We start from the raw sequence: 10377 nt of genomic DNA on the forward strand, positions 1-10377 counted from the left end.
GATTTAATTATTGTGGAGTAACATGAAAATATTTCCATTTCTATTTTTTTTTCTCTGTGATAACTGTTTGAAAGTTGGGGGAATTTATTTCTTGATAATTCTGCCGGAATGTAAATTAGGCAGGTCGATAGGTCAGCAGCTAAGGAGGCCAATTACGCAAGCAAATCTCTTGCGCATCTGTCTCTGTGTCTGGCGCCAAGGAGGCCAAATATGCATGTAAATCTCGTGCGGCTGCCTTTGTGTTTGACGTCAGTGTGCGAGGACTATTGAAAATGGCATGGAAGTCCTCGAGTAATTTAAATCTATTAGTCTTACATTTTTAATGTCTAAGTCTACAATTTTATTTCACAATGAAATGGAATTATAAGGAATCACTGTCTAGTTATGAGAGTTTTTGAACATCAACAATTGGGAAACATGAGATAATTTTACATAACGGGCTTCGCCCGTTATGCAAATTATCCCATGTTTCCCACTATTGTTGATGCCCTGGCATACTCTCAAAACTAGACAGTGATTCCTTAAAACATCCACCCTTCTGACTTCAATATTTCAGAAGTGATAATTATGCAATAATTAAGTACGTACCTGGTTCCAGCATACAGAGCAGGTAACAACATTACATTTGTTTTTGGGTTCTTAATATATTTAAGAATGTACAACACCCCACCCCAAAAAATTTCCTGTCGTTTAATTTTCGTTATTTTTGTATATTTGATACATGACACTTGACTAAATCTACTATGTTTTTGCAAATTTTGGACAAAATCGTTCGAGACGTTTTTGGACAGGAAATTCCAAAAGTTACCCCCTTTAGTTGTTTACGAGGAGAGAATTTTTTTAAACCAATGAACAATGTAATCCTCGATTTTTAAAAATGCCAGGGTAGCCTAGCTGTCAAATTTTATTGAATTATTCTTTAAACTTTTTAACACACAATTAAAGTCATCTTTTTTTAAGTACATATAAACCTTTTTTTTATAGACCTTAAACTCAAAAATTAAGGTTTATCTAAGTAAGCGTTGAAAATGTGTACTTTTTCAATTTCAATATTTTAAAATGAAAAAACCTGTCGTTTAATTTTGGTGAAAAAAATTTCTTTATAGGTAGCTGATAGCAAAAATAATCTTCTTAATTTTTTGTAAATTTTTAAACGACCCGTTTTGAATAAATATAGTCCGCAAAATCACCCCTCCCCTTTCTCCCTAAATCACGTTTCTCAAGCGTCTTTCAGACTTTGCACGCGATTACAATTGCTAAATACCTATAAATACACATTATAAAAAAAATCAAATTTGAAAATATCTTTTGCTTAAATAAGTTATTTATATTATATCTTAACAGAGTTCTCAAATTTTTTTTTTTGGAGGGGGGGGGGGGGGCAACTTTTGACTATGCCCCCCCCCCCCCCAAGTTCTGCCTTTTTTTTTATTTGGCGTCGCAGACCATTAGTTTGATGAAACATTGGTTACAATGCAGATAGATTTAGTCGATTCAATCTCTGAAGTACGTATTAATTTCTTATTATTCATGAAGTTAAAATTGATATTGACTACTACTATGTTTTGTATCAAGTAAAACTAACTAAAGAATTTCATGAACAAGTGTCCGGTATGTTGTCCATACGTGCATGTATTATGCATTCGTTTTCATACCTTGATATTGAATTTTAATTTTATTTCTTAAATTGTTATTCTATTTCATATAAAAAGTAATCCCACGATGCCAGGTGTATGTTCAAGTCTCCCTTGTATATAAATGGAATATAATCAGACCCGTATAGGAAGTAATTTCATTTGGCGTGGGTGGGGGCCGGGGGGGGGGGGGGGGGGGGGGTAGCCAAACATTCTAAATATCGACAAAATGACTGTTCCTGTGGCTATAATTACAGTTTCTTCATTATTTCAAACAAGACAGTGTCCCGATATTTTACGCATCCTTTCGTTCGTCTATACTGATGAATAGAAAATTCCATATTCGTCCAATTATTACCTTCAATATATCAAACATTAAATTCTTCATCTATGTTAAATTTATATTAATTTTTGTGTGTAATGTGTTCAAAAAATTGTTTTGATCACACAGGAGTCGGCAGTTTTATCAATTCAGATAATTTCAGTAAACAATTCTTTTCCAATTTCTATACTTACATTGTGTGTATGATAGTATTCAGTTCTCGGTTTCATCAGGTAAATTTTTTCTGATTCTGTGTGTACGGAAAACACTGAATAAAAAGGAGGAACATCTCCTACATTTTCAGAGTTGTTCCTCTTTGATCAGTAATCTTCTGAGAATGTGTAAAAAGTTTTTTTGTTGTTTGATTATTGTTTTTATGCCCCCGTAAACGAAGTTTCGGGGTTATACAGTTTTTGTCATGTCCGTCCGTCTGTCTGTCCAGCTGTTTGTCCGCAAAAACTTTAACCTTGCCAATAACTTTTGACTGGGTGGGACTATGGCTTTCATATTTCACAGGTGTATTCCTTGCGACAAGACCTTTCATTTGGGTACCAACATATTTGACCACTTGACCTTGGAATTCGACACACTTTTACACATAGTTCTTTAGAACGGTAAGTGCTACAGCTTTCATTTTTAACATTATAATTCTGTAATCCTTGTGCCAAGATCTTTCATTAGATACAATCAATTTTGACCCTTTGACCTTGACTTTGGAGTTTGATCTTCTTTTAGAAAAGTTAACATTGGGCATATTTTTTGAACGATTAGGGCCACCACTTTCATACTGAAGATATGTACTCTTCGTGACAAGACATTCCACTGGATACCAATAACCTTTACCCTTTGACCTTGACCCTGGAGTCTGACCTTTAAAAAAATAGCCTTGGCAGTAACTTTTGAATGGTTAGGCCTACTGAAAATTTCGGTGACCTGTACGCGAACTCCCGTGGTTTTGATTCGAGGAAATTCGAACCGACATTTTTGACAGTGACAGAAGAAAGTAGGACGGTGTCGCAATAGGCTATTCATGAATTCAGATAATTTCAGTAAACAATTCTTTTCCAATTTCTATACTTACATTGTGTGTATGATAGTATTCAGTTCTCGGTTAACGGGTTTCATCAGGTAAATTTATTCTGATTCTGTGTATTCGGAAAACACACAAACATCTCCTACATTTTCAGAGTTGTTCCTCTTTGATCAGTAAGCTTCTGAAAACGGTGTTGGAAACACATTGTAAAAAGTTTTGTTGTTGTTTGATTATTGTTTTTATGCCCCCGTAAACGAAGTTTCGGGGGTATACAGTTTTTGTCATGTCCGTCCGTCTGTCTAGCTGTCTAGCTGTTTGTCCGCAAAAACTTTAACCTTGCCAATAACTTTTGACTGGGTGGGACTATGGCTTTCATATTTCACAGGTGTATTACCTTTCCTTTGGGTACCAACATATTTGACCACTTGACCTTGGAATTCGACACACTTTTACACATATAGTTCTTTAGAACGGTAAGTGCTACAACTTTCATTTTTAACATATGTAATCCTTGTGCCAAGATCTTTCATTAGATACAATCAATTTTGACCCTTTGACCTTAACTTTTGAGTTTGATCTTTTTAAAAAGTTAACATTAGTCATATTTTTGAACGGTTAGGGCCACCGCTTTCATACTGAAGATATGTACTCTTTGTGACAAAACCTTCCATTGGATACCAACAATCTTTACCCTTTCACCCTGACCCTGGAGTCTGACCTTTTTAAAAAAAATTAACCTTGGCAATAACTTTTGAATGGATAGGGCTACGACTTTCATACTTCCCATACGTAATCTTTGTCACAAGCCTTTTATTAGAAACCAACAACCTTTACCCTTTGACCTTGACCCCGGAACTTTAAAAAACATTAATCTTGGCCAGATCTTTTGAACAGGTGGCGCTAGAGTTTTATATTTCATGTTTGTATTTCTTGTGAGAAAGCCCTACTTTGGGTATCAACATGTTTGATTTCGCTATGTTGCCATACGGGGGCATCAGTGTTTCACAAACTCATCTTGTTTTGTTGTTTTTAATAAAAGAAGAAGCATTACTCGGAATGGTTTTTAGCATAACCACAGGTACTTGTGAACAGGAACCCCCCCCCCCCCCCATATACACCCCTGGTCAAAATATTTTTTTTTTCTTTTTTTGTCTTGAATTATGTTTCTAGCACTTATTTACAACGTATTCCATTTGAAAAATCCAAAAAAATAACATAGATTTAACGGTTAAATCTATGTTATTTTTTGGATTTTTTCAAATGGAATACGTTGTAAATAAGTACTAGAAACATAATTCAAGACAAAAAAAGAAAAAAAAATATTTTGAACAGGGGTGTATATTGGGGGGGGGGGGGTCCTGTCCACAAATACCTGTGAGCATAACAGGATATAAAGAATTACAGATATAGCGAAGTAATTTCATCGGTCCCGGCGACTTTGTTTTAACCGAGTTTTACTGTACCACACTTCAACGTAACTTTTCAACAGTTGGAGCTAGGGTTTTCATATTTCACGTGTATTTATTGTGACAAGACCTTTCAGCTGGTATAAATATTTTTGACCTTTTGACCTTGACCTAAGAGTTTGACCCACTTTTTAAAACTTAACCTTGGCCATAACTTTTCAACAGTTAGAACTAGGACTTTCATGTTTCACAGGTGTTACTGTAATTCCTTGTAACAAGACCTTCCTTTGGGTATCTGAATACTTTTGAACTTGACTTTTGAAGTTTGATATGAATTAGAGAGAATTCAACCCTCGCTATTAACTGCCATCAGTGTTTCACAAACACATCTTGTTTTTTACCACAAGTAGGGGGTATCCTGTAAAAGAAACAAGTGCTTGTGTCGTCTATCCTTATTTTTGACCAGCGAGCTTCAGATCTTCAACTATAAATTAATATTGCAAAGGTGAAGTTCTCTATAAATTTTAAAGATTATACAAGCAAATTCAAAGAATTGTGGTCCCCCGCTTTCGGTGTCTTTGTGGGCGAAATATTATTTTTTAGGTTCAAGGTCAAAAGGTCAAAGTTATTGGTATCACATGTAAAGTCTTGCCACAAAGAATATAAATATTTAAAATATGATAGTCCTAGTTTGTACCGTTCAAAAGTTGTGACCAAGGTTAAAGTTTTTAAAAAGTAGTTTAAACTCCAAGGTCAAGGTCAAAGGGTCAAAGTTCTTGGTATGCAATGAAAGGCCTTCTCACAGGGATTACATAAGTGAAGTACGAAAGCCCTAGCTCTTACCGTTTAAAAGTTATGGTCAAGGTTAAAGTTTTTCAGAAGTACGTAAATCTCTAAGGTCAAGGTTAAAAGGTCAAAGTTGTTGGTATCCAATGAAAGGTCTTGCCACAAAGAATACATAAGTGAAATATAAAAGTCCTTGAATCTACTGTTCAGAAGTTGTGACCAATGTTATAATTCTTAAAAAGTAGTTAAAACTCCAAGGTCAAGGTCAAAAGGACAAAGTTCTTGGTATCCAAATGAAAGGTCTTTTTACAAGAATAACTTATGTGAAGTATAAAAGCCATAGCCCTTACCGTTCAAAAATTATGGTCAAGGTTATAGTTTTTTCATAAGTACGTAAGATTTTCAAGGTCAAGGTCAAAAGGTCAATGTTGTTGGTATCCAATGAAAGGTCTTGTCCCAAAGAATAAATATTTGAAATATGAAAGTCCTAGTACCTACCATTCAAAAGTTATGGCCAAAGTAAATGTTTGGAAATTTTGAGTAAAAGTTGGTCAAACTCCAAGGTCAAGGTCGAAAGGTCAAATTTGGTGGTACCCAAAGAAAGGTCTTATCACAAGGAATACACATATGAAATATGAAAATCATAGCTCCAGTAAATCAAAAGTTATGGGCAAGGTTAAAGTTTTTGTGACGGACAGACTGACGGACAGACGGACAGACAGACGGACAGACGAATGAGATTTAATGTCCCCTCGCTTTCGCGAAAGCGGGGGACAATAAAGTGAGTCAAACTCCAAGGTAAAGGTAAAATTACTAGGGAAAACCTTGTCATAAAAATATACATCTTAGATATAAAACCCCTAGCATCAACTATAATTATTCAAAAGTAATGGTCAATGTTAAAGTTTGGTAAATTCTTTCAAAGGTGCGTCAAACTCCAAGGTTACATGTAAGGGGCCAAATACATATTGGTACCCAAAGACAGACTTGTGGCAAGGAACAATTGAAATATGAAAGCCATGTACGTAGCTCCAACTAATCAAAAGTTATCGAAGCTGATATTACTGAAAATATTTTCAGGTAATTCTGATTGACAATACATGTATCTATATAAGGTAGTTTGGGAGATCAATGTCTTCGAACAATCTGTTAAGTTTCCATATGAATCACAGGGGCTTGTGTAGAGAAAATAAAGCAGACAAATTTTCTCCTAAGTACTAACTTTCTGTTTTATTTTCTCTATACAAGCCCTGTGTATAACTGCTACTCCCCCCACCCCCACCCCTATCGTATTGTAAGCAGACCGGCCTTGTTATCAAGTTTTGTAGATCTATTCAGAAACTTCCAAATGAGAAGAATTAAACTACAAATTTGCACTACTTGGGGGACGAACACCCCCATCCCCCATTTTTCCATTTTTTTAAATCTGGGGACATTAACTTCCAAAACCCATGACTTTTGAGGGATTGCTGTAGGTGAATTCACATTTCTTTGAGAATTCGGAGACAATCTGAATGGTGAGCATTTTAAAAAGCAAATCTAGTACGAGCTATTTTTAGTAAGACTTAACGTGTACCGAACATTATGCCACTGCTTCCGGTGTAAACAGAAAGAAAGGACGAGAAATCGGAGAAAGACGAATCATTGCGTAAAAACTGAAACAGGGGAAGAATGGGTTTAGGTGATATGTTCCATGACTTTTTCTTTGGTCCAAGTAGACGCCGACCTGGTTCATTTGAAGACAGTGATCAGTAAGTTCAATAAAAGTACATTTGACAAGGTTGGTAAAAGTCTGACGAAATCTACAGATCTACCACAGGGGCTTGTGTAGAGAAAAAAAAATCAGTTAAAAAAATTAGTACCTCGGAGAAATTTATCTCCGAGGAACTAATTTTTTTAACTGATTTTTTTTCTCTGCACAAGCCCCTGTGGATCTTCAGAATTTTTTCAGGCACTGTGGGCTAACAATATTATCAACAAATAATCTAGTATAAATAGGCCTATATACAATCTTGCATTTATCAATTCAGGCATAAATCCATCCAAAGCATATTGGATATCCATCACAAATAACAGCTGGTGAAATGAAAAGAAAGCATGTTAAAAGGGGGGTAATAATGTTAATCAGCTGTTAACAACAGATGGATAACTAAACTACTTACCTTTTACTTTATTAGTTCTGACCAGATTTGATAATAGCAGACATCATAAAGAATAATAATGAAGGAAGAATAAAAACTTCCAGAATCACTTGAACATTGAATAATCTGACTGTCTCGGAACAAACTTTCGCATAACCATATGATTAAAGCATGTTACATCAGACCGACTCAGATTAGTAAAAGTTAGGTTTAGTGCACAGGCACCTGACGTTACTTATTTTTCTTTTAATAAAAAAAAATATACACATACCTAATAATAAACAAGGTCCCCATCAGCGCCATCTTGACTCTCAAATCACGTCCGCCATTTTTTTGCGAATACTTATGGCACGACGCTGTAGGTCTGTCACATCCACTTGTATTTTTGTCTGAAACTCTGTCAAATAAATTCCCTGCAACCCTTTCTGTGGCCAGTCTTTCGAGGTCTAAACTTACAGACACTGCAGCAGAAGGGCGCATCACACTTGCAAATATTAAAAATCCCTCGTCAAACTCAATCTACTGCTTCAACAATCCGAGAAATCGCCAAAGGGGGGCCGGAAGTTTACATCCGACTTGAAATTCTTAGGGAAAGCCTTGTTTCATGGTAGCCTGAATGGTCACATAAAAATATATCATCCAAAGTTCAAATGAAGAAAAACAAATATTGACAGATTTTTCTTGTTTATCAATGTGTGAGATCAGGATTTACTTTCATTTTTTGATCCTATTAAAAAGTAAAATTACTATGATAAAAAAAAAATGTTTGTTTCCTGTATAGGGGTAGCCCGACAAATCCATACAAATTTCAGCTGGGTGATCTTTTTTTTTCCTGCCAAATTAGTGTTTGATCAATTTAGCTGATGCAAGTTTTAAACTTGAAAGTTTACTGAAAGTCAATATGTGATATATCATATAATTTTATAGTAGTAAAAAACCTACCAACCAACCCATGTGTTTTGTTTGGGGGTGGGGGGTATTACAGGGAACAAAACTTAGTTTCCTTAGTACAATGTGTAAATGTATCAATTTCATTTATCGTGCTGTCATTTGACTTTTTCTGAAATGTTTAGCTTTTTCAAGACAAGATTCTTCCTTCCTGCTAGGACATTTATGACATCTGTTGCATCACAGGAGTCTGAAGGTTTTATCGTCAAAAAAAAAAAATCCGGAAAAAAAAATTTCTAGAAAAATTTTTTAGTTGAGGGTGGGAATTTTTTTTTCCAGATTTTTTTTTTTTTTTTTTTTTTTTTTTTTTTGACAATAAAAATTTCAGACTTCTGTGGTTGCATGATGAGATTTAATTAATTTAGCCAGTCATAGAACTAAATCTCCTACTTTTTTTTCTAAGCAGTTAGGTGCTTAATGCCACTGTACCTTCCCCTTCCACTCCAGGTGGAGTGAATTGGAATTGCGTGATTGATGTTATTAAATGGTTAATTAGATTAATTTGTAGATATTAAATTATCAATGCTATATTTTCATCATTTAAAGACTCTTCAAACATGGCCCACAGATTCCTGGCAATAGAAGAGATAGAGATGAGCTCGAAGATTTTAACAGTATTTTTACTGAAAGTTTTGGTGACATGGAAAAACACATGGAAATGATGCAGAGAGAAATGGAGGCTATATTTCGCAGATTTGGAGCAATAGACATGCCATGTGAGTGTAAATAAAACTTGCCTTCCAAAGGGTGCTGTCTTAAGTTGACAGTTAAAGTACATGCATTTATCAGATGTCTCTTTAAGAACCCACTTCTGCATCAGCCCATTATTTATGTACATGTATCCGTGTTTCAAACATGATATAAATTCACCGAAGTGGAATTATTTACAATGTATTCATTATTGTTGATTTCAGTTGATAGTTTACCTGAGAGAGGTCAAAGTAGAAGAGGGGATAATCCTAGAGACTCCATGCTGAAAGAGTCAGAATCTCCACCAGAAGGTCAGATATCCCCCCTACCTTCTCAGCCATGGGGACATCGGCACTTTGTAAGTTATGGGGGACATGCACATTTTATTAACTTCAATTTAGTAAATGAACATCTTCACTAATTTTTCTCTTTAGTTAAATGAGAAAAAATATTGATTAGAATTATAATGACAAGAACATTAAAAAATCTGAAAATGAGACGTGCAGTATTCTGATACATCTTGCATATTTTATTTTAGTTTGATGACTTTTTTCGGAAGTTTGATACACAAGAACCAGGAGTCAAGGAGGATAAAGGTAATTCAGCACGGTCAGATCTTACAAACTAGACAGCTGCTCAGATTTGTTGTTTTCAGGCTAACCGTAGCTGATTTTCATCTAAAATTTGATATTGGTTAAAATTTATCATTGCATTGCATACCTACATGTAACACAGACCTTCAGGTCGCTTTGATCTGACCGACATGTATACGTGTCGATCAGATCAAAGCGATCTGAAGGCCTGTGATACCTAATTTGATAAGGCACATATTTGTTAAGAGTAGTGCAAATAACTAGACCTTTGGTTTTTAAATTCTGTGCAAGATGGCAGGATATTTTGAACATAATTGACTGTTTCCTTTGATACCAGGGTCTATGATACATGTATATGTAATAATGATGGGGCCATTTCAGTATTGGCTACTTTATAATTTATACATGTGTATTGATAACTACATGTATTGATTTAAAAGCTGTGTTATTCTTTGAATATATATCCATACTATATTTGAAAGATAATTTTCTTATTCATACTACATGTACTGATAGGACCGTTTAGGACGTTTTTTTAATAATAAAAGTGATTTAAGGTTCTCACCACAAATGCTCTGTTTGATTATTTATAGACTAGAAGAAAAAATATATACCCCAAATCTAAAATTTTAGTTTTTTTTATTAATAGACTTGGATGAAGAAGCCAAAGATATTGACATTGCCAAAGTATTTACTGATCCCAAATCTGGAATAGTGCCCTCAGTTCCTCAGAGAGGGGGGATATTCAGCAGTGGGGGTAGCATCTCTGTGACCACTATTAGGGGTGCTGATGGGGTAAGGTTCAACATTACATTGTTCTTTCA

The 10377-nt window shown here is 35.0% G+C and overlaps 1 protein-coding gene across 2 annotated transcripts in view; it reads left to right on the forward strand.

Moving 5' to 3' along the window:
- Positions 1-6774: 6774 nt before the first annotated feature.
- The window catches only part of LOC134252552 (HCLS1-associated protein X-1-like), a 42219-nt gene continuing 38616 nt past the window's right edge, over positions 6775-10377 (forward strand). For both annotated transcript variants that reach the window (XM_062735060.1, XM_062735059.1), the window contains exons 1-5: positions 6775-6932; positions 8817-8986; positions 9185-9318; positions 9499-9556; positions 10203-10348. In XM_062735060.1, coding sequence (XP_062591044.1) covers positions 6853-6932; positions 8817-8986; positions 9185-9318; positions 9499-9556; positions 10203-10348 — 588 coding nt within the window. In that variant the 5' untranslated portion in view covers positions 6775-6852. The remainder of the gene's footprint in view (positions 6933-8816; positions 8987-9184; positions 9319-9498; positions 9557-10202; positions 10349-10377) is intronic.

This window comes from Saccostrea cucullata, unplaced genomic scaffold (assembly GCF_032062105.1).
Source record: "Saccostrea cucullata isolate Sc308-1 unplaced genomic scaffold, CSIRO_AGI_Scuc_v1 ctg167, whole genome shotgun sequence".
Taxonomy (NCBI): domain Eukaryota; kingdom Metazoa; phylum Mollusca; class Bivalvia; order Ostreida; family Ostreidae; genus Saccostrea; species Saccostrea cuccullata.